Source organism: Plutella xylostella, chromosome 12, assembly GCF_932276165.1.
Source record: "Plutella xylostella chromosome 12, ilPluXylo3.1, whole genome shotgun sequence".
NCBI lineage: Eukaryota > Metazoa > Arthropoda > Insecta > Lepidoptera > Plutellidae > Plutella > Plutella xylostella.
The window spans coordinates 4,969,811-4,995,064 of NC_063992.1; the positions used below are offsets into that span (position 1 = coordinate 4,969,811).

Below are 25,254 nucleotides of genomic sequence, written 5' to 3' on the forward strand. Positions count from 1 at the left end.
AAGTTACATACATGAAAGTTATAATCTATTACTACTACTTATATACTTAGATATATCTAAATACTAAACTTGTATATAAATATCATCTATATTTCAAACAAAATTATGTATTTTAAAATAAACTGTTATAAACTTGAAAGATTTTATCGACAAATCAATATACGTAGACGTCTATTTTAATAATCTAAAGTACCAGGCGATTTATCTAAATACTCGGTATATGTATCTTAGTACTTATAGATAAATATATATTATAATGTATTCCTTAACTAAATGACCCGAACGAATAAAATAACTGATATTCTAAAAGAATTGTGATGGATTTTGAGTTAGATAAATTATATTAAAGTTAATTGTAGCTACCTATAGTTTAGATAAGAATAAATAATTATATCTAGCTATGGAAGATCTAGTACAGTATTGTAAAACATATTATTAGAGGTGCAACGTAGGGAAGCACATTTTTAGAAATGTTATTTATAATCTCACACCGTGCAATGTAGGATATTATTTTGTTACTTGAGTTCGGTTTACGTAAGTTGACCACTTTACTGCTGTAATTTTCAATTTTCTTACGATCACAGTCATGCTGTCATGCTACAATTTGACGTTTTATGCCACTATTTTTGGTCATCTTTCGTAAACCTAAGTAGGTATGTCAGTTGCGTGATTCTGTGGCATTCAAGATGACAGTTGAAGATTCTGCGTTGTTCTGTAACAGTCAGATGGGAGGCTGAAATATATCGTCGAGTTCACAATGGTAGTCATTCAATACCAATGTTAGATTTAAAAAAAACATATGAAACAGTTATATTTTGACATCTTCTTGATTGATGTCCTCCGTGAACTCGTGTTGAATTGAATTGAAATTTCTTTCAGGATCAACCCGCTGCACTTTACTCTCAACCTTGAAAGTCACAAAATCACACCAAAATGCTATACAGAGTATTGCAAAATGGCATAGTAAGCCGTAAGAGGGTGCCTTAAAGGGGTCATATTTCTCGAACTAAGTCACCCATTTTTGGTTTACTATACCTTCTACTTTTGTAACATCCTGTATATGGCGAAAAAAAAATTAATACCTATAGTAATATGTGGTGCTCATATTCATGTTTTAGCACGTTTTTGCTAGTCTTGCCGTATAATATTATTTCAAACAATCATTATTCATTAAGTTTAAGATAAAACAAATTGTATCGACGCCTTAGCTTCTGTTATTTTTTAATTTATCTAATACGTTTTGAGACGTGTGGTTAACATTAATTTGTCAGTCATAGAATAAAATATTAGGCAGAAGTATGAAAATAATGTGTTAAAAGATAGAATTAAAAGATACACTACGAGTAAAAAAATACTGTGTTTCATTTTTATGTGTTTTGAAATTTGAACGCTATTCAATATGGCCAACTTCTCATAAGAGCAAATCTGCTTAAGCATGAAATTAAGGCCTAAAACGAATAAACATTAATAAAGTATCATCAATACTATGTTATTTCTAAAAATTTATACAGGGTGTTGCAAAAAAGGTATACTAAGCCGAAACCTACATGTGCAGCATGGTATATCTAAGCCCAAAACTGAAATCAGAATTTGAAAATTCATTTTCAAGCTTAGATATACCATGCTGCACATGTAGGTTTCGGCTTAGTATACCCTTTTTGCAACTTCCTGTATAATGAACCCATTTAGCGTATCTTAAGCAACGGCAGTTGACATCGATTGATCCGTGGTGGCCGCTACGCTCGACTGTACCTAACATGCTTCTATAGAGATGTTCAACATAGCCGAAGCATTAGCCGAAAACTTAGCCGAACACCATAGAAAGATGCTTCAGATATAAATAGTTGGTGACGCTTGTTTGAATTACTTCTACACTTAATTAATTTGTTAGCTTAGCTTAGCATCTGATGCTGAACAAGGTAAGTATATGGCCTGTATTTCAGCATTTATCATCTCTATCTCTATCTGCAGTGATCATAATTTTGGTATTCGAATGGCTATCTGATATTATATCGGAGTAGAGGCAGAATTCCGGTCAGTTTCAAATTATACTTAGAATAGAATAAATAATAGAGTACCACTTTATTGATTTACCAAAACACAAATAACAATTGATACAATGGAATGGATATTGCTTAATAGGCGGCCTTATCGCTAAAAGCTTCTTTCTTCCAGACAACCTTTGGCTGAATGACTTACAGAATAAATGCAAAATTTACTACAAATTTACCTGTTTGTAGTAACTAAGTACCTTTCTTAAGTTATATATTTTAGAGGCAGGTAAATCAATACCTTCGGCTAATGATGGCTGGTTTTATAAATCTCTACAATTCACGCTATCGTAGCATACGTTGTAATGCAGCCATAGCGCATGCGCATCGCTTGACGTAATACTGCACAGCTGTTTAGCGTAATAATAGGTTGAGGAACTCCAAGTGACCATAGATAATAGTGTATTATCTATGGTCACTCCCGATGAATAGAATAAAACGGCGAATAGGCTCGACTGGTGAGTAGACTACATACTGAACTTGATATTGTAGGTATATTGGAGTATTTTTGGTAGATAGGTACTTCAATACCTTATTATCTCCTGTTGCTTTTTACCAATGTGCATACTTCATAAACAAAATACAGTATCTTCTTAATAATAACTTGAATACCACAGCTTCAAACCCTTTAGCAAAGCAAGCCAGCCCACACGAAAACCTAAGGTACCGTACCTAAGTTTGAATTAAGATAAAAATGACCCGTTATTAGCCATCCAATTTGAAATGTTAATTAAATCCGATCCACTTTCTTCGTCCAAATTCAGCGTTACACTTACCAGGCTGTCCGTTGAAACAATTGTAGCATTTGTAGCCACGGACACTTAGTGTGTGGCGTGGCGTATGGCTGCGTCGTCACGGTCACTGGCCGGCCACCGTCCAGCCCGGTCAGGCCTGGCTGAACAACCACCGTTCTAAATTCAAAATTTAAAAATGCGAACTCATTCTACAGAAACTCTATGGTCTGTTCTATCTCTTTCCATTCCCCATGGATAGAAAGGGATAGTTGTAATAAGGTTCAGGGAAAGTGCTTGAATCATCGAACAGACGTCGATTCGGACGCCCGCAGCCGTTGAAAATTGAAAATCGAAATGTAACAATGGGTTATTTCTGATGACGAACTGTAAGCTTGGAAATGCACTTGTTTTATTCTTTCTTTTTAAGTAAAATCTTTATTTTTGTGCGACTGTATAACTGTTACCTTTAAATTGTAACTGTTATGTCATCTGTAGCGAACACAATAAGTTTTATCAAGATAATTTACTCACCCGTGTATTTCTGAAAATATTTTAATTCAAGCTTAACTCTTAGGTTACGCTCGCGCTGGAACTAATAAAAACAGTTTTAGATCTTTGAAGTTCTCTTTTGAGGAAGACAAACAATAACTTTTCTTTCGTGAAGTTATTGGAAGTGAAAAGTTTTTTATTAGTGTAAACAGATCAATTTTAAGTTGGAAGGTAGTTTCCGAAACGAATTAGAAGTTAATTAAATCCCTATACCTACCACATTTCAAAAATTAAACAACCTTTATCGAACTAAATAATACTAAATAGAATAGAATAGAATAGCCGTTTATTAAATTTCATTACATTGACATAAATACTTAGAATTATTTACATTTTTTTAATTTTATATTTAAATTATTACTATTTCAAATTTTATGTAAATAAGTAGATTTAATTCATTACATAATCATCTTATTTATCTACAATTTTTTTATTTTTTTTTTGTTAAAGGCCTCCCAGCACCATAATAGTGCAGGGGTTGAGGTAGTGTTCTCCAAGGTTACCAGCCTTTCTAGGAGAAATTTAATAATTATCACATTATCAGTTTTTTATACATGGTTACAATTTTGATTCATTCAGTATTTATTTATTTACAAATAAGTACCTATATATTTAATACTAATAATATAATTTATTCATTACATAGTTATGTTAAATTAATTGAATATTTTTTTATACTACCTAGTATATTTTAGTTTGTTTACATTAATTATTATTAAAATACAAATAAAAAGCATGCATTCAAATAACATTTCTAACACATTATAATATTTTCATCATTAACAATAATTATACTATACCATCATATACAACCATTGATTTTGCTAGTTACTTTGTTAATTTAATTACTATGTTTTAAAAGTACCTACTTACAAATTAGTTTCATGCATTTTTTTTTTTGTATACACTTCATGACTTTTATTTATTTACAATGTTAATTAGGTCTACACACATTCACTATAAGTATTATTAGCGTTTTTCTCAGCTGACACATAATATTCCAATGTTCTCTGGAACGCGCAAGTCTTCTCCACATGGGGCACCTGGCTCGTAGCTCGTCGTCCCAGCTTAATAATGAAAATGGATAATATATTTTCAATACTAAATATTGAAAATATATTATGCATTTTTAACAATAATATCCTATTTAGACTTCAGGCTGCTTCAGGTTATAAGTACTTACTTTTATCAGTAGTTATCTGAATTCATGCCTCAATCTTTCATCATTCTTGAAGCCCTAACCGCAGCACTAGGCTTTCCATTTACCGCAGGCCCTACTATCGGGGTAACTCCACTACGCTAGTAAACAACTAAACAGACAGTCGCGTGCAAGCTCCGGGCGCGAGCGCTTCTCCGCTCGACTGTACTCGCCAGTGAATGAAACACGAAAATAGGAAGTGCAGTGGACGGTTAACCTTTAGACACTGTTGTCAATGACTGTACTTTTCAATTGATGGATGGTTCATTAGATTTTTAGAATTCAGTTTTGTGTGCTGTGGAAAGTTTTCACGGACTGGGTTTTCTTGCCGGTAAATATTGTTTGTTTATGTTTTTACCTTTATGTGTTTAAGTCTCAACTCATACGAACTACTTTAAAATAGGTCTTAGGATAATTAATTACTAAAATGGTAATTCATGGTTACCAATACAGATTAATAATTTTTATATTATAATAAAATTCAACGAAGCCTGATAAGGATATGGCCTGACCTGGGACAGGAATGGGAGTCCATGGATCCTGACTTAGTTTACTAGACTACAACAGTTGTTTAGACTTAGTTAGATGACAATATTTTACCATTGCTCGTGGTTATTGTAAACTTTGGTTGTATTTTCGGATTCGTACATAAAATACCTAGATTGACTATTCGGGAATGCTACAAAACTCATAGCTAATGTTAACCCATACGTAGGTAACCTTCTTCTTCGCTCGCAACTTTTAACACTATACCTCTATTAGGTATAATCATATTCACACTTTAATCAGTGAAAAATTGAATATTGTCTCGGAAACTGGTGTTTTATGTTTTTAGTGTAACTACTTAGGTATGGACCCTATACATATCTTCAAAATTTGCTCAAAGGTACAAGTGGAATTCACATCCCTACATTTTTAGATTAAACATAGAAAAGCTTTCATAAACCTCTTTATCATCTAATACCATCAACATTTTTCTCACAGCTTTCCTCCATAGAACGAAAGAACCATGTTATTAAAATATGATACGCATATACATGGTGATACAAAAAAGAAAATATTCCAAAAGGTTATTGAAAACTTAGGTATTGTATGCAGGAAAGACAGCTTAGCCGGAAACCTCGAAATCTCTGTATTATTATAGTACATACTTAAATTGTGACCCGCAGGCTATCCATGGCCTTAAAAATGGTTTTCCCGTGAACTTCTTTTCTTATTTTAATTTTCTAACGTTTTAAACCTACTCATAATGTAAGCAAAAAAAGAGGTGTTTTTAGCAAAGCATTGGAATTTTCTCTTGGCATATTACTTCTCCGATGCATGGCAGAAAACGTAAACAAATTTTTTGGAGTAGACTATTCTAGAAAAAAAAAGTCTTCCTAGTGTACCTAGAGCTGGGTGCCGGACATCACAACTAAGCATTTGCCGAAAATATAAAAATAAAGTAAATTACAGCGGTAACTAGATCGTGACAGAGGCTTCACTCATTTATAGGGCAAACAAATTACAAGTTGATTTGAATTGAAGAAAGTTTTCATGCAAATTCGCATTTGTTAAATGATTCGACGATACTTCAAGGCTAACTAAGTAAATTGTGCTGAACGGATATCCAAATGAAAAGAAACTTAACCAAATTTGATGAGGTTTAAAGGTGACCAGCATGCAGATGGTTTGGATTTTGAGTTTGATTTTAACTAACGTGATCGCTATTATAGAACCTCCAGAAGGGCTAGTACGGGGCGCATTTAAGACGTGACAAGAGTTTTGCATCGCGCTCACTCACATCGCGCAGCCTCAAGAGCGAGCGCGACGGAGAACTCTTGTCACGTCTTAGCAGCGCCCTGTGCTACAGGGCCAGATTCTAGTCTAGATGAGATGAGAAGAGAAGATGATTATGTTTCAAAGAAAGTGTTGGAAATGAGACCCCAACGGAAGGCGTAAGAGAGGAAGACCAAGAAAGACGTGGTTTGATTGCGTGAAAGAAAATATGAAAGAGTGTGGAGTGAATGAGGATATGACAGAGGATAGGGTTAAATGGCGTGACATGACGAACAAAGCCGACCCTAAATAAGGATAAGGCAAGGAAGAAGAGAAGAGATTCTAGTCTAGATCTATTCTAGTTCCTTCACATTTTACACATAATATAAATGTGCTAGCGCTTTTACTCCAATTAAGAAACGGTGGTACTTAATTGGGACATGGCTAAATTAAATCAAATGTGTTACAAATTGTCACTTTCGTGTAGCACTATTAGTTGGAATTGCTCACCTAGGCAGGCAATTTGCTCTCTGCAACGACCCGACTCTATCATGAGAACAATATTTCAAAACATTAACACACTTTCGCTAGTCAGTTCTACATTATAATTAATTTACTTACAGGTAATTTCATAAGCAAATGTCACAATTAAAATTCCCATAGCTTCATTGTACTTACGAACCACCAATTAAGTACGTAAGAACCTAAAGCGAGACCTCTGATTACCATCGAATCTTGCATCAAATACACATTAATGTTTTCTCTATTATTGCTATCAATTCCAATAGGCCACGATTTCAGTGATTCGATTTCATCAATCTATGATCCTATTTAGTCCCTGCAATTGTTACTAACCGAGCAGTATCGATTCTCTATTGTTGCAAACATTTTCATTTCTTTTTTATTCACCCGCGGGAAATCGTGAGAGCCAGTACACTATGGCGAAGATGGAAATAATCCCATGCAATTCTTTTCTTATCGCTGCCAAGTGTGATGATACTTTATTGATATTGACACTTAGCTGCATAGCATTTAGCGATCTTATGCGGTTTTTCACACACTTTCTTGAAGATTTTCTTCTCGTGTTATGCTTATTATTAAAAGACATTGTCATCAGTGGGCATCTACTATCATATACGTAGTTATTAGGTACCTGTATGTAATATAAAACAGTCCTATTTCTTTACTACTTAATGAACTGCACATAACCCTCTTTCTACATCATATCCCATAAGGTATCGTACAAACTTTCAACATTTAGTTCGGAACTCAGGCAGGTGTCGTACCATCACGGAGTCACCCCTATGTAAGGCATTCTGACCTTTGCTACTGTAGAAATAAGAGTGTAGCCTTGAGGGCAGCAAGCGTGTCGACGCGACGAAGCGTGGCTCCCTCGGGAACCCGCCGCCGCCGCCGGTGTCCGGTGTCGGTATCACTTACCTCTGTTCCAACCTGCGCTCCTGGTACATACGAAGCCTTTCAAAATATAAGTTATGCTTTTAAAAATATGTTATATTAATTTAAAGATTTTAAAGACAAAAAACGAGTTGTGCAGAATATTTTTATGGTATAAGTGATAAAGTTATAACATACTTACATACATAACGGCAATACAGCTACGTGGCAAGCAACTAAACCCTTGTGGCTTGAGGATGCAATTATGTTATTGTGAGCACGAAGAAAATCCACTCAGCAATCCTATTCATTATACTCGTTTCAAAACTGCCAACCCTTTAGACAACATCAGAAGGCATAAAAATATATAATAACGGTGTGATTATCATTGTGTAACCAATACCTATGTAAATAATTAGTTTTCCCCATAAACATTAAAGCTTTCACCATACATAACTTAATTATGTACCCATATAAATAACACCGTTATTATACTAGCTATATATCAAATTAAACTATACTCTGTATGATTATTACATACTAAACTTTAATGCAACTAACTACCAATCGTCATACATTTTAAATGACTTTGGGCACGATATCAGAGCAACCAGGTGTGTTCTAAAATTAACGAACGTTTGATTTTTGTGATACCTACTATTTGTAAATGTTCCCTCGGTACCTACTTAATTAAATCATGATAAAGAAAAAAAAAAATTCTGAAATTTCCAAGTTACAACCAAAATTTCTTTTAATCTCCAATTCGGAAGATGATTGCAACTAATTTCCATATGTTCCATTACTACCTACCTACCTATTTGTGGATTTAAATTGCATCATTGTATCGGATTGTATGAGTATTAGAGTAATTAAGTTTGTATAATAAAATGGATGTGAATTAATAATTTAATAAACACTCAAAGTTAAAAATTAAAAGATGAACCAAATTGTTTTATTGGGCATACAAAAGAGTTCAACGCGCGCACTCTATTCATTCCTACCACAAGTTGTTGTTGATTTTGCAAACTTGCAATGTTGATGAAAACCACCCATATGTTGGTGGAAAAAGTGAGGATGGATTAGATACAGTGTCCGAAGACGAGCTAAGAACGCAGCAAATATCGTATGGTTAAACAATTGTTTGACCACAATACTTAAACCAATTTTAATAAATAATACTTGTTATCCTACCTAATGTTATAAATGCGAAAGTAAGTGTCTGTCTGTTTGTTACTCTTGCACGTCAAAACTACTGAACGGATTTGAATGAAATTTGGTATACATATCCCACTGAGAAAGAACATAGGCTACTTTTTATCCCGGAATTCCCACGGGAAAACTTTTTAAGGCGAAACGAAGCTCGCGGGACCAGCTACTTATAAATAAATATAAATAATGCTTGTTATTGTTACCTACTTTATGGGTTAAAGATTAAACAGACAGATATTCAAACTTACAGACAATATTTCATATATTTTTTTTCAAAAACTACTGTGTCTACTGATCCCTTCCAACGCGTTCTTCTTCCAAAGTCTCAAAGAGATACATTTTTCCTAGAGACGCTTCCGTAAAGTGTATAATTTCATCTGTAAAAGGCAACCTTACTCTACTTACAATAAGCGCACTAAGGCGAGTCACAGATAGCTTTCCTATAAAAACTAGTTCACCTGCTTTGTCTAGAGATGGGTTCTGGTTCCATTCTGAGCTTAGGTACGGTTGTCTAGTAGGCTTTTACAATTTATATCCACGTATAAAATATGAGGTAAGATTGTACCTTTATACTAAGAAAAGTACCTCATAAGTCCCATACCTAATCAGACATTTGTTAGTATTCTATTATATTCTGTTTTCACCAGGATTCTATGTTGGGATCTATTTTTGCAAGATATGTAATATATCATCAATCTGATACATACTCACATTTGTATCCACGCTACTTACTTTGTATAGGCTATCCTTTAATAAAATTACTAACTGCTTACTTCAAGTTAGCAATTACAAAAAATCGTGCGTGGTTTCGTGAAAATCAATATTGTTCACGATTATCTACAAACTCTATAATTTGCTGTTAACGTTGTTCTATGCTATTAACCTATAAACCTTATAAATTTTTCGTGATATTTTTAACAATGCGTTTCCATGGATTAAGTGAATAGTTATACGTAACTTTTAGAAGTGGGAGTATCTGTGTGTCGAATCTTTAATGTGATAAAACGAATCTATCATGTCTACGTAATTTATAGTGTTCGATGTAACGTATCGATTAGGTAGAACTGCAAAGCTTTACTAATCGAATAAACTATACCTACATTACCTACCTACATTTTACATACCTAAACTCTATAAGTTAGATTGTCTGTAGCGTCTAAATCTAGGTGAGTAAGAATATGTTATTATTAAGAAGAAAATATTACTCATGGCTATTAAAAGGTTTTCGCAAACTAACTAGGTATTTGCTGACCTAATTTTATAATTAACTTATTTAATTTAATAAGATTAACCGTAAAATGTAATTAATGGTTAGAGTTACCTTCTGTAATGGGCTTAGCCTTAATTCGTTAATACTAGGTCTACATGACTTTTGCCGTCCGATCATAGAAGTACAAATTGTGAACATCCGATTCGATATTATGTGATTCAATAAAAGTTTTATATTATAATTACATACGAGTACGTATGTATTTTTAAGCCTTTAGAACCAATATTTCAAAAATATTGTTGAATGTACGATTTAACACTATGATTAGGCATACAGGTATATTAAAAAAAAAAACTAGTTAGGTACCAATTAAGCAAAAGTGATGATCACCGTAAATAAAATTTGGAAGATGGATGCTTTCTTAATTAACAAGATCGTTACACAATACAGTAATAGTAAAATCTCATTGATCACTTTCATTAATTAATTGAGAGCACGTTAGGTAAGCATCTAGTTATTCAAATTCAAAATTTCATTTTTTGATTTACGTTTATTTTAGAGTACCTTAACTGCAATTATGCTAGTGCAGTGTGTGACGAATGACCGTCTGTCGGTAATATCTACTTTCTCCCAAATCTGCCAGGTGAATACCTATGGACTGCTTTCTTTATTTCTCACTGGCTTCGGTTATGGTTGATGCGTAAGTCTGCCACCTATTACTGTAACACATCAATTTTGTGTTTGACATCTTGTTTCTGTAGATTTCATTTCCTGTATCTTGCTTTTTTTGCTTGAAAAATTGTCTTATATACTTACCTTTTGAGTGAATCTGCATGAACATATACATTTTTCAGTGACAAATCAATCAATCAGAACGCCAAGAAATGTTGGCTATTAGACTATATTGAAAACTATAGAGTATAAATTATGTAAAGTCTTCAATAGGGTATCCTGTATCCTATACAGGGTGTTGCAAAAAGGGTATACTAAGTCGAAACCTACATGTGCAGCATGGTATATCTAAGCCCAAAATGAAATCAGAATTTCAAAATTCGCGAAAAAAAAGACATTCTCCATAGTAAAAAGTCACGTGGCCAACATAGTTTCTATAGAAAATGAATATTTTTTTTCACGAATTTTGAAATTCTAATTTTATTTTCGTTCTTAGATATATCATACTGCACTTATAGGCTTCGGCTTAGTATACCGTTTTTGCAACACCCTGTTTATATTATATAAATCTGACTGCTATGCCGAGGTCATGGGTTCGATTCCCGGCTGGGGCAGATATTTGTTTAAAGACAGATATTTGTACTCGGGTCTTGGGTGTTGATATCTATATTTAGTATGTATCTATCTATGTATTTGAGTAGATATATCAGATGTCCGATACCCATAACACAGGTTCTGCCTAGCTTGGGGTCGGATGGCCGTATGTGAGAAAAAAAACCAATAGGCTAGCTAGGTTTAAGCGTCATGCGAAACTAACTCTGATATTCATCGCCAGGATCATGATCAGAATCGCATTATACAAAAAAAAATACTCATTTGAACTTTTACTAAATGGGTCACTCTTTGTCTCTGTATGCAAATCAAGGTTCACGTAATTTTTTGAACTTGCCAGTAAGGTCAAAGTACTGAGGTACCTATAGTTTAGTATGACATTTGGGATATGGTATGGCCTTGCGTTTCGGTGGATGGGTCTTTTGTTTCAGCGTATGGTATGTGATTATACCTTCAGTGCTGTTTTAGTCTGTCTTTCTGGGTTGGGTCCATCCTACACAGTATAGAAAAAGATTAATTGATAGGTAAAAATGAATTCTTATTTTCATTTGCCTCTTATTCAATGTAATATAGCCACGGCTCTCATCATCCATTAACCCTTGTTATGTACATCGTAATACATCTGACAGGGTCGTAAATTCTTCAAACGAGTTTAAAATTCATTATTGTTTTAGAAATGTACCTACGTTAGTTATTATACAGTAATTATTATACGTATAGTCATTATTATATTATACAGTCAGTTCTTATACGTCAGTTATTATACCAGTTTATTATTTACCAATAAACCTAATATAATTGCAACCAAGTCAGATTTAGGTCCATGGTTCGAGTCCCTACGTAGAATAGTGGATAATGGATTCTAATTTTGAAAAATATCGCGTCAACGACACTGCGCTCAGCGGACAATAAAAACATATGCCTACGAAGCCATCATATTTAATTATAAGTATATTTATGTAATTCTTCAATTGTTTTGCAACCGAGGCGCGTGTGAACCTTGTTGAATCATCCATTTTTGTCTTACTTATTTTAACGTTTCATTCGTTCGAATTCCGTTTTGATTTCCGGACGGATATGGAACTGTGTGAAGAAATAAATTAGGTAACATTACGTACTAAAGTAGATAGATAAACCGCAACCCGAAACTGCGTTCTGAATACGCCACATTTAATAATAAAGCCTTTTTAACATAACGAATACGAACTTTTTCCTAGTATTTATAAAGCTGAAGAAACTATTTAGGTAGTCGGTACCTTCCTCTGTAAATTAAGTTATTTAAAACAAATAAAGACGCGTTTAAGAAATATACGGGCTTTCAATAATTCTGTAAGATTTACAGGCAGTAGTGTTTAATTCCATCCATAATGTTATTATGATCAGTTCCATAAGTGGCTTTACAATTTTGTAAGTACTCTATAAACTAACAACGATAATTTTTTAGGGTTGTGTGTTTGATTGACAAGACAAGATAATTTAGCCATATACTTAGTAGTTATGAAGCTGAATTATTCGTTTAGGAATTTAATTTAAGCACGAATATGAAGAGATGTAGAGGATAATGAACCGATATTACAAAAATAGATATCAATAGTTGGAAGATCGTAATATAAAAATCTAGGTACCTACCTACCTGCTTAGGAAATGAAGCAAAGCTATTGCGTCAGTTATGCTGTAATTATTATCATTCTGTGACAAATTTCATAAAAAATAACAATAAAATTAAACGACTACCGATATTTTTATTACTGTTATGTAGGTACCTACTAATTTGTATCTAAGCACCTATAAGGAGTTAAGTAGGTACTTACCTACATTAACTGAAAAAATATTTGTAATGTCCAGATAAGTATAGTTTAACTTAGCACTTAAACTACATCCATAGTTCGCAGGTACTTGGTAATAAAACCTGTGATATGCGCTAGTTGGCTCAACCTCAAGATAATCTGTAGATGCACATCGGGGGTACGAGTGTTTCACACTCGGTGTACGCAAATATCTACAATGTTCCTAAACTTGATTTAATATGTTTGGATTAATTAGTTAGGACATTGTTATTGATGGATGCTTATGTTATTGGTGGGCCAATTATACGACAATACATGGCCAAACAATCATTTTAAAGCTATATTTGTATGTTACAAACAAACCATTGCCACTGAAATATTTTCATTAAACTCTATTTACTGCCAGTTTCAATACTTTATCTATCGATAGCTGACAGTAATTATCATACGATTTTGACAGTTATTAAAACTGGCAGTTAGAGGAACTAGGACCTTGTAGATTCCTTGTAGTTTCCTTGATATCCTGAGACTGTCTCTTATGTTACGGATTTCTCAATTCCCGTCATCAATCTAGAGCAGTAGCGTTTAGTTTCACACTTGCGAGTATGGGGAAGCAAGCCAGAGGCAAAACAAAAGTAACTACTTAACCATTTTCAACCATCGGGCATTGTTAGTATTTTCAAATTAAACTATTGTTTCTTTTGCAGATGCCCGGAAATCAAGCCGGCGATCACGTAGCAACAATTAAGTCGCTCAAGGAGTCAAGAGCGTGAGGTGACGACACTTTCACCGGTAGCGCACGCATCGGCAGCTTGGAGACTGGCGCAGTTCCCACGGTGAAACCGTGCGACGGAAAACCGCGGGAAAATGCTCGTCACCCATAGACAACAGAGGCTGACATGTCACAGATGATCAACGATATCGATTATTATGAGTGCCAGGGTCCGTTCAGAAACCTGGGGGGTGCCCAGGGTCCGGTTAAAACAATGCAAATTCCTGTGGTGGTTCTTAGCCGCATGTTTTACACAAGCTGTGACTGCGAATCGACCGCCTCGGTTCCTCATAGATGGACAGTCAGAAATAGTAGTAAGACTGAAAGAAGGTCCTGATACACCAGTTGGTAAGTTTCAGCACTTGCGAGCATTCATGCTTTAAGTACCTACATTGATTGGTTGAAAACATTTTGGATGAGTCATAAGTAAGGTTTAAGTAGTTGAGTCAGACAACCGGAAATTTGCCTCGGCTGCCGAACGGGGGTTTCTTCAAAAAGTGGAGTTGCCAAGACAACAGACTGTAAACTGGGGAAGCTTTATGACGAGTGGATGACCTGGCTGGCGCCCTATTCCTATTAACTCGGCATTTCCAAAATGACGGAAAAGCGGTTTCTTTCCGTAACATTCACGCTTGAGCTTCGATTTATTACGAGCAACAGCATGAATTGTTTACACTCAAAGCTTCGGCTAATCTAACTTAACTATGGCTTTGGAAACGCTTTGTTGGTAGGAATACGGTTCCTACTGCTATAGTGCGTTCACCAAAGCATGTCTCTCCTCTCCTCCAAACATTTTCCAAATGCATATGACTCATTCTGATTTAGATAAACCAACGCTACTAAAACACGAATTAATTAACTTTGTCTCGCAGTTGGAGAGGTGCATTATATTATACAGTACATACTTTTTTTTATGAAAACGGTGATTTTTTTTACAGGTAGCCTAATATACCGACTGCGGGGCATTGACCCCGACGGCGATCCGTTGAAGTTTGGATTAAGAGACCAACATGGTAGCGATATTATAAGATTAGAAGCCATTTCGTCCAACGAAGCAAATATTTATTTAGTTAAGGAATTAGATAGAGAGGTGAGTTAATAGGCTTAAAGGTTTAAAGTCGGTACCTGAGTATTTAATGAGTAGTAGGTAGGTAAATATTAGTTTTTTGAGTTTTTTCTATCTAAATTTGACACGCGCAGTACGTACTAATTGGGGCATCTAAGCATCTAGTGTTACCTATATTATGAATGTGGGACTTCCCCTTCAGGTGGCATTAGGTTGCATTTTTTTAAGTACAATTTAAAAACCTAACTCCCTACCTTATTTTTCAGAGTCGAGATGAGTACGCTTTTGTATTAACCCTCACCGATGGTCTTTTAGGGGAGGGCAACTTTGTCACCCAAAGTCTATTAATTTTAGTAGAAGATACGAACGACAACGAACCCATATTTAGACCTTACCCGTCAGCAATCACTGTGAAAGAAGACGCTTCCCCCGGCATTCTGGCCACAGTTGAAGCCACAGACTTAGATGAAGGAGCTTATGGACAAGTAAGTTTTTTATTCCTTGATTTCATTTATTTATTTTCAGGATATTTCTTTGCAAAAGTGAGTTTAGAACGTAGAATAAAAGTGGAGTGAGCCCCTGATTTACCCCTTTTCTAGGTGTTATGCCCATCTGGGTGGCATGCGTGAACTTTGTATATCTAATCTACAATAATAGAATAATATTGTTATTATCAATCCTAACAAATTAATGAATAAGAACTAAACCTATAAATGTGTAAAACTATAAATAAAATAGGTATTTTATGTCGGATTATAATTAAAATACCTAATAAAGTATAATTGAAATGTGGGGTACATTTCACACAAAACCACCCAGAACGGTACCAAGCTAGAAAAAAATACTTAAAAAATGCTATAAAAAAACAATCACTTAAATAATTTTAAATACCGAGGTTCAATCTCATGGTCCGATAGGTCTCACTTCATAAATTTTCCTAATTAACGCCATCTAGTGTCGAGTAGCAAAATAAACATTTTAAAAAGAAGGCGGTGGATTTGAACACACTATCGTGATTTTGCGATTGTTATGTTATTACTTTCCGAATATTCACTTTATAGCAAAAACATCCTTCTTCTGATGGCCCAAGGCCCAAGATTGTGCTGCGATATTGTTGTTCGAACGCCACATTGTATTTTATGTCTGTCAGTGTCATGTCCACCACAGATTAAATTTATTTTTTTGAGTTTGTTTTGTTTACGATTCAAAAATTACGAATACGAATTCCAAAAAAAGATAAAAAGACTATTTATAATATTCTTGCAGGTGCTTTACCATTTACAAGAACTCGACGGAGATGAAGACAAGTTTTCCGTGCAAACTGTGAACGGAAAAGGCGTTTTGCGTCTCACTCAACGTTTGGATTACGAGCGAAAATCTTTATACCAACTTCGCGTTCTCGCGGTCGACCGTGCCAATCAGGGAAGAGTCAATACCGGGACAGCGGCTATTCTGGTGAAGGTCCAGGATGTGGAGGACCAGCCGCCGGAGTTTGTGGTCGCGAGTCCCGTCACCAGAATTAGCGAGGATGCACCAGTCGGCTCGCCAGTGTTGCAAGGTTAGTTGAGGGTTATTGCTATTAAATTTGTTTTTACCTACAGCGTAAGTACCTGTACCTGTAAATCTGTACCTGTGGTGTTGCTGCATCCCAAGCCATTACTTATAGTTTACCATTTATATTCTTAAATTCAAGCCAATAAAGACTGTCAATCTGTTTCCAGTGCGAGCTATTGATGGAGACAGGGGAATCAACAACCGTATATCCTACAGTATCATCTCTGGCGGTGAAGACCACTTCGACATCGACAGCAGCTCTGGCATTGTTTACACCATCAACCCCCTGGACAGAGAAGACCCGCAGAACAGCAATGGAGCTTATATTTTGGAAATATTGGTAAGATTAAAACTGTAGTTAAATTTTGACATTTGAATTAAAACAATAAGGGCTGATTTTTCAATGGTCAGATAAAGGTTATCCAAGGAATAAATTTGTTGCTGTCACTGTCAAATATAAACATTCAGATGCGATAGCCCTTATCTGACCATTGAAAAATCAGCCCTAATTGTACTGTTGAAATAGAGCAGTCTCAAGCCACCATGGGGAAGAACATGGTTATGATGGTGTTGCACTAAAATAAAATATCAGATAACAATTACAAAAAGGAGTCATAAGGCCAGAGTGGTAGACTTGGCCAAAAAAACCCTTCCTTCATTAGAATGAGACCCATACCCCAACAGTAAGGATGTGATAGGTTGTGATGATTATAAAAAGCTTCCAGAATACATATACCGCAATAGATGCTATATCACACTCTAAACACCCCAGGCCACCGAGGAGTCTCGCCGCGTGTCACCCATGCCGAGCACCAGCACCGAGGTGACCATCATAGTGATGGACGTCAACGACGAGGCCCCGCAGTTCCGCAGCGAGAAGTACATAGGAGAGGTGCTGGAGAATGCTCAGCAGAATACTCCGATTGCCTTCCTGCAGGATGCTATACCGGAAGTGTTTGATTTTGATCAGGTGAATAGCTTTTTTGATTTTAATTATTTAATGCACCTGATGGCTTTTGCCTAAAGGTGGATATTCCTAAAACAAGAAGAATTTTACTATTGACTAAACCTCCTTCCTAGAACATTCTAAATGCAATATATTTTAAATTCGCTCCATTACTTGGTTTTAGGGTAAAAATGGTACATTTGAACTGTACCTAGAAGGTGATAATGGTGTGTTTGAAGTGACTCCATTCAAGGGCATCAATGAAGCATCGTTTCTAATCAGAGTCAATGACCCCGCAGCTCTGGACTATGAAAGAGTGACTGTCATGAACTTCAGCCTGGTTGCTAAGGAAATTGTAGCAAATGAACCTAAAATGAGGTAAGATACAGAAGCTATACAAATTATTAATACCTAGAGTTATTGAATAAGAGGTCCATGTTCCTAATACAAAGAAATTTGCCACATACACCTGTTACTTGAACTGGAGTCTGGAACCTTGTGTACAATGAATAAACCAAATGAGATGCCTTGTGTATTCCTCTCGTTTAGCTGCAATCAACAAACCCAACACAAAATATGTCATACACTTTCGAAAATCTTTTACCTGACTAATCTTATAAATTTAATAAGAGCTGTTTATTTTATAGCCTTACTACATACATACATACATACTGTTTTATCTACTCACAGCGTTGTCCCAATAATGGTCCACATAAAGGACGAGAACGACAACTTCCCCGAGTTCACCGAGCCGGTCTACTCCGTCTCCATACCTGAAGACTCCGGGGCTGGCACCACCGTGGCGTGGGTGCAGGCGCTGGATCAGGACTCTGACAGTTATGGCACTCGCGGCATCCGCTATACGGGTCTCAGTGGGGCCGTCGCCGGCAAGTGAGTTGTTTGTTATACTGAACACTAGATGTCACTGTTAGGTCTTAAGATGTCTTCCTACTAGATTTCGCTGTTAGCACTCATATTCGTAGTGATATTATGGCATCTACACTGCGGCGCTGCGGCAGGTGAGTTGTTTACAGAATACTAGATGGCGTTGTTGGCACTACTCTCCATCGCGGTATGACGCGGATATACTCTCACATAGCCCTTGTTCATCAAATCCAAATGTAAACATCTACATCCCTAGGTCATCAATATTTAACTCACTTATACTCCTTTCTTCACAGCCTGAACCTCAACCCCGTATCCGGCGTGATAACAGTAAAGCAAGGCGGAGATAGCTTCGATAGAGAGCTAGCATCCACCCACTACCTCACAGTAGAAGCAAGAGACGATCTGGGCAGAGGCAATAGGAATACGGTGCAACTGATCATACATATAGAGGATGTGAATGACAACGCTCCGATATTCTTAGCCAATAAATATGAAGCGAGACTGTTAGAAAATGAGAAGCAGTTTGAGAATCCGCTGGTTTTGGAGGCGAGGGATATGGATTTGAATGGTGAGTGGTTATGATAAGTTACGAAGATTTATTTGAAGTTGAAATCAAATATTATTTTGTGTTAGTAATAGTTTAAATAGAGTTTAAATGAATGCCTAATGTTGACGTTTGTTTCTCTTTATTTCACGTCTCTTACGTACTACAGGAGCTTGAAAAGATAGCTAACCAAAAAATAGTATACGTATATATAGCTAGCTTATTAACACTAGCTTGCTATTATGTCTAAGTAGCCTTTGGCTTACTGTTTTTTAACTAGCCTCGTGTAGCCCAAACATAGAAGTGTTCACTAAATTGTATCTAAGTGGTATCTGCCCATAAATAAAAGCTAAACTCTACTACTAGTCTACTAAAAACCCCATACATATTATATGCAACTTTATTCCCCTCCCCAGGCACAAAGAACAGCCACATAGAGTACTCGCTAGTGGGCGGCGAGCTCCGAGACAACTTCACTATAGACCCGACTCTCGGGGTCGTGTCTCCGCGCGGCGGGATCGACTTCGAGCAACTGCCGGGGGATAATAGCAACATACGACCGATACATCTCACTGTGAGTGTCTTATTTTGCACCATGGCAGTAGAAAATATAGCGGAAGGAATCTCGCTAACCAAAAACTGAGGCACCCTAAGTAAATCAATTTCACGAGCCCGACATACACACGTTCACACTCAAAGTAAGTCAGTTCGCCGCCGCGCGCACCCACACTCTCATGTCGCCGCCATTGTGGTGCCTCAGTGTTTTAGTAAGCCAGATTCCTTCCGCCTTTTTTTCTACTTCGATGTATTGCACATAGAGTACTCGCTAGCGACAACTTCACGATAGACCCGGCGCTCGGGGTCGTGTCTCCGCGCGGCGGGATCGACTTCGAGCAGCTGCCGGGGGATAATAGCAACATACGACCGATACACCTCACTGTGAGTGTCTTATATATTGCACCATGGAAGTAGAAAATATGGCGGAAGGAATCTCGCTAACCAAAAACTGAGGCACCCTAAGTAAGTCAATTACACATACACATTCACACTCAAAGTAAGTCAGTTCGCCGCCGCCGCGCGCCAATCACGTCGCACCTACGCACTCACACACTCTCATGTCGCCGCCATTGTGGTGCCTCAGTGTTTTAGTAAGCGAGATTCCATCCGCCTTCTTTCCTACTTCGATGTATTGCACATAGAGTACTCGCTAGTGACAACTTCACTATAGACCCGGCGCTCGGGGTCGTGTCTCCGCGCGGCGGGATCGACTTCGAGCAGCTGCCGGGGGATAATAGCAACATACGACCGATACATCTCACTGTGAGTGTCAACTAGCCTTCGCTGCATGGAATCTTTGTCTACGGAGATAAGAGTGACTGCTAAACACAGAAATGTGATTGGCTTCATTTCTCAGCATAAGTTATGCTCACGACTATAACTAATGTAATCCCCAAATCCAAAACTTTTTTTACATGTTACATGTTTAAAATACATTGTTTTCGCTGTTTCAAAATACCTAGAGTATTTTAACGGCATACCTACATCATATTCCCAGGTCAGAGCCCGTGATTTCGGCACACCATCCCTATCATCCACAGTGCCGGTGACGATCTACGTGCAAGACGTCAACGACCACGCGCCTCTGTTCCAGCAGATGATCTATAAGCGTGCCATACCGGAGGACATGCCTGGCGGGACTAGTGTTCTTGAGGTAAATTATAGATAATCATCTTCGTCAGACAACTTTAGCCACCAGCCGTAGCCGGTGACTACAGGCTACCCTACCTAACACTCATTACATTGGCCTGTCCCAAGGAAAGTCATATAAATGCCGAACATAACAACAATCTGGCTTTCTTGTATACAGAATGTTGCAAAAAGGGTAATACTGCACATGTAGGTTTCGGCTTAGTATACCCTTCTTGCAACACCTTGTAATCGGCTTTCTTATACAGCCACTGGTGACTTCATATCTACGTCTTTACTCACAATCCTCATGCGGATAATATAACCTATACCTGCCTTAATTCCAGGTGAAAGCCCGCGACAACGACGGCTCATCCCCCAACAACCTCATAGTCTACCGCATACAACGAGGCGCCGGCGACAAGTTCGTGATAGACCCCGGGACGGGGGCCGTGTCCGTGGCCGGCGGGGCGACGCTCGACCCGGACAAGACCCGGCCCAAGAGCAGCCGCTACACGCTCACTGTGGTGAGTTTTTCAACAGACCATAATAAATATATGGGGACATTTCACACACAGCCATCCGACCACAAGCTAGGCAGAGCCTGTGTTATGGGTGTTGGACAGCTAATATATCTACACAAATATAATAGATAAATACATATTAAATTGATAAACGACATCCAGACACAAGGCAAACACAAGTGCTCATCACACCAATGTTTGCCCTGGGCGGGATACGAACCCGCGGCCCCAAGCTTCGGAAGCAGCTTCACTACCGCCTAGACTATGGTGCCGTCTAGACTAGTGACAAGTTCGTGATAGACCCCGGGACGGGGGCCGTGTCCGTGGCCGGCGGGGCGACGCTCGACCCGGACAAGACCCGGCCCAAGAGCAGCCGCTACACGCTCACTGTGGTCAGTTGTTCAGAAGTAGCAGCAATGATACAAAGATCATAGGGCTGGCAAAACGCATATAACTACGAAGTGCTAACGTCTCAGAGATAATAACAAGAGCTACACTCTTGTTTGTCGCCGTGGTAAAAAGATTGGCCAGACGGAGAAGCATTAGTCCCTGAGTAGTCAGTGCCCAAATCGAACATGTGATACGCCACTAGAGAACATTGCCTTCGTGCATCCAAGTGATGAAACCATAATGTCATCTAAACTATTATTGTGACATACCATTAATAGCTCAATAGCTCAAAGCTTTGTTCGCAGACCAATGCTAGTTAAACGGCTAAGGCATTCTTTAACTGTTCCACTACTTATTCCATAGTTTATTAAAGTAATAATTTTGCTCACCAGGTGGCGTTAGACGGCGGTATAGGCGACCAACAGCTGAGCGCGGCGGTGCTAGTGAACATATCCATAGTGGATGTGAACAACAAACCGCCGGTGTTCGTCGAACCCGGGACGATTAGCGTGAAGGAAAATACTCAGGTAGGTTGACTAAGTTTTTAAAAATAAATACAAATAGTTACTTTACTTACACAAATGCACAAATAATTTAACTGGTGAATCAACCTAATTTGCACCAGTTCACCACTGCACAAGAGACATTTTAGGTCTCCTTATGATATGATAAATCAGGCAATTATTTGTTTGTTTATCAGTAAATACAACAGCCATTTTGATCAGCTCTCGTGAAATACAGGTTGTTGCAAAATTTGTATAGTAAGCCGCAGTGGCGAAGGGTCCTTACTTACTGATTTATGAGAAATCGCGAAACTTGCAACACACTGTATGTTCGGTATATATAAGAAGCTTTTAATAAATAATGATTTAATAATATAATGAACATAAGAAGCTTTTAAAAATAATTTTATTTTTTAACCACCAGGTGGGAACAATAATCTACCGCGCCGAAGCGCACGACCTAGACGACCAGCCTGTACTACGCTACTCGATAGACAGAGACAACAGTATCGCGAGAGACGAGGATGGAGTGTTGGTGCCGCCTACTGACTATGATTATGTGTCGCTGTTTGATCTGAACAATGTGGATGGCAGTTTGAGGGTTGCCAGGTAAGATTATAGGAGCAAAGTAGATTGAAGTTGATATATTTTTTTCATAATACCCGTACTGGCTCATTATAAATCTCAAATAGCTTTGGATATTTATTTGCCAAAATCGCACTAACTGACTTCGTAAGCTAGGCAACAACAAGCTAAACTGGTGACCCTGACGTGATCTGAGCGTTTTGCCATTGGTCGAATATCTCGCCTACACTGCTGTGGCGGCCAACGAGTAGAAAGAAGTATTGCGTCTACTTACATCAACTCTTAAAACCTTGCAGAATAATCGACCGGGAGCGCATAGAGATGGTGAAGCTAGTTCTAACAGTACAAGACATGGCGGCTCTAGACTCGGGCCCGCCTCAGAAAGCCTCCGCCACACTCACCATAATGATCGAGGACGAAAACGATAACAACCCGAAGTTCAGGAAACCGTTCTACAAGAGCTCTATAACGGAGAATTCTAAGAATGGCGTCAATATTGCTACGGTTGTGGCGGATGACGCGGATAAGAATCGCACTATGACGTATTTTCTGGAAGGTGAGACTTTGCATTCACTATCATTATTCATACATGGATACATGGAGTTGACTCTTCCAATAAACGTTTTGCAATATCTTGTAAAATTTAACATAATACGGGTATATCTCACCAATCTAAATACATATATCAGTATTATGTTGACTATTTTTGATAGAAATAAAGAAAACTATGTCCAATAGAAATACGAATGTTGTATCCTTGGTGACGTTTTAGGTACATTATTTTATGTAATACTAACAATTACTTTATCCAAATTCCAGGCCCAGAGAACCTAACAAGCCTAGTGCATCTAGACAGCAAGACTGGCGAGATCGTAGTAGCTAACCGTATAGACCACGAGGCGTGTTCCTACATGAACTTGACAGTGACAGCTGTAGACAGCGGCCAGCCTGCGCGCCGCGCCGCCGTCGACCTGTTTATACAGGTTTGTTATACATTTTACAGTAATAACCACTTGTGTAAGACACTTTATAGGTCGCATAAGTCCCATTGGAGGTGCGGGTGCATGAGTTAAATCTGAGTGCCGCCCCATTGGCCAATATTAATGGATGGAAAAAATCCTGATGCTCTCTTATTATTCGTTCATAAATGCAACACGGAGATAGCGGTCATTTTGGACTAGATAAATGGTTTCTATTGTGCCTTACGGATAGCTTAAATTCAATGGGGACTGTATGTGACTAAAATCCTAGAATAAATATTTTGTATTTTTAATACATGTTATATTCTCCCCCAGGTCCTAGACGAAAACGACAACAACCCTTACTTCCCGCCCTCCCCCTCTTCATACATTATCCCGGAGAATGCCGCCCCAGGGACCGTGGTGGCGACCATCGCGGCAAACGACGCCGACAGCGCCGACTACAGCAAGATCACCTATCTACTGGACCGAGTGTCTACTCAGGTGGGTTGAGGGACCGAGTGTCTACTCAGGTAGGTCGAGTGGTGGCGACTAGGGCATGCAATACCGGAACTATTTTCAATACCGGTATTGAGCTCCGGTATTGCAACTCAATACCGGGATCCCGGTACTAATACCGGTATTAGATTTCCTTGTAATAAATGGCATATATTGTGATTAAAGGTCGTATAGGTCAAAATAAAAGGAGAAAAAGCAATGAAATTTAGTTTTTTTTAATAGATTTTTACAAGAAATGAGTATTAGAGTTTAAATTTTAGAATCAATTTTTATTTTTACATCCAGTGTCCGTTCACGCATGGACAACAGTATATCAAACGGCCGAAAACTGCATGAAACGGTTGGAAACAAGTGCGCTTTCACAGAACATAGGAATACTATATCTTAATGGCTTTATTATAGCCTAAAAAAGTCCGATTCCGGTATTATTTCAATACCGGTATTAACTTTCAATACCGGTATTGAAAAAAGCGTGAATTTTGTCCCTGATACCGGTATTACGAATACCGGTATTGCGGTATTGCATGCCCTAGTGGCGACCATCGCGGCAAACGACGCCGACAGCGCCGACTACAGCAAGATCACCTATCTACTGGACCGAGTGTCTACTCAGGTGGGTTGAGGGACCGAGTGTCTACTCAGGTGGGTCGAGTGGTGGCGACCATCGCGGCTAGCGACGCCGACAGCGCTGACTACAGCAAGATCACCTATCTACTGGACCGAGTGACTACTCAGGTGGGTTGAAGGACCGAGTGTCTACTCAGGTGGGTCGAGTGGTGGCGACCATCGTGGCTAGCGACGCCGACAGCGCCGACTACAGCAAGATCACCTATCTACTGGACCGAGTGTCTACTCAGGTGGGTTGAGGGACCGAGTGTCTACTCAGGTGGGTTGAGGGACCGAGTGTCTACTCAGGTGGGTTGAGGGACCGAGTGTCTACTCAGGTGGGTTGAGTGGTGGTGACCATCGCAGCCAGCGACGCCGACAGCGCCGACTACAGCAAGATCACCTATGTACTAGACCGAGTGTCTACCCAGGTGGGTTGTGTGGGTGGATTCGGTTGATTTTGGTCTTGTGGGTTAATGAGTGCCACACATAGCCAAGAGTTACCATGTATCACGGAAGACGTCGTGCCTACCGGGG

General features: G+C 38.0%; 1 protein-coding gene across 1 annotated transcript in view; it reads left to right on the forward strand.

Moving 5' to 3' along the window:
* Window positions 1-4,681: 4,681 nt before the first annotated feature.
* The window catches only part of LOC105395932 (cadherin-23), a 31,717-nt gene continuing 11,144 nt past the window's right edge, over window positions 4,682-25,254 (forward strand). The window contains exons 1-18 of the mRNA XM_048624775.1: window positions 4,682-4,863; window positions 13,883-14,295; window positions 14,886-15,037; window positions 15,280-15,498; window positions 16,280-16,571; window positions 16,735-16,907; window positions 17,340-17,537; window positions 17,698-17,891; window positions 18,204-18,404; window positions 18,695-18,969; window positions 19,362-19,519; window positions 20,501-20,656; window positions 20,979-21,158; window positions 21,938-22,072; window positions 22,473-22,657; window positions 22,930-23,189; window positions 23,453-23,616; window positions 23,929-24,096. Of these exons, the coding sequence (XP_048480732.1) occupies window positions 14,106-14,295; window positions 14,886-15,037; window positions 15,280-15,498; window positions 16,280-16,571; window positions 16,735-16,907; window positions 17,340-17,537; window positions 17,698-17,891; window positions 18,204-18,404; window positions 18,695-18,969; window positions 19,362-19,519; window positions 20,501-20,656; window positions 20,979-21,158; window positions 21,938-22,072; window positions 22,473-22,657; window positions 22,930-23,189; window positions 23,453-23,616; window positions 23,929-24,096 (3,300 nt within the window). The 5' untranslated portion in view covers window positions 4,682-4,863; window positions 13,883-14,105. The remainder of the gene's footprint in view (window positions 4,864-13,882; window positions 14,296-14,885; window positions 15,038-15,279; window positions 15,499-16,279; window positions 16,572-16,734; window positions 16,908-17,339; window positions 17,538-17,697; window positions 17,892-18,203; window positions 18,405-18,694; window positions 18,970-19,361; window positions 19,520-20,500; window positions 20,657-20,978; window positions 21,159-21,937; window positions 22,073-22,472; window positions 22,658-22,929; window positions 23,190-23,452; window positions 23,617-23,928; window positions 24,097-25,254) is intronic.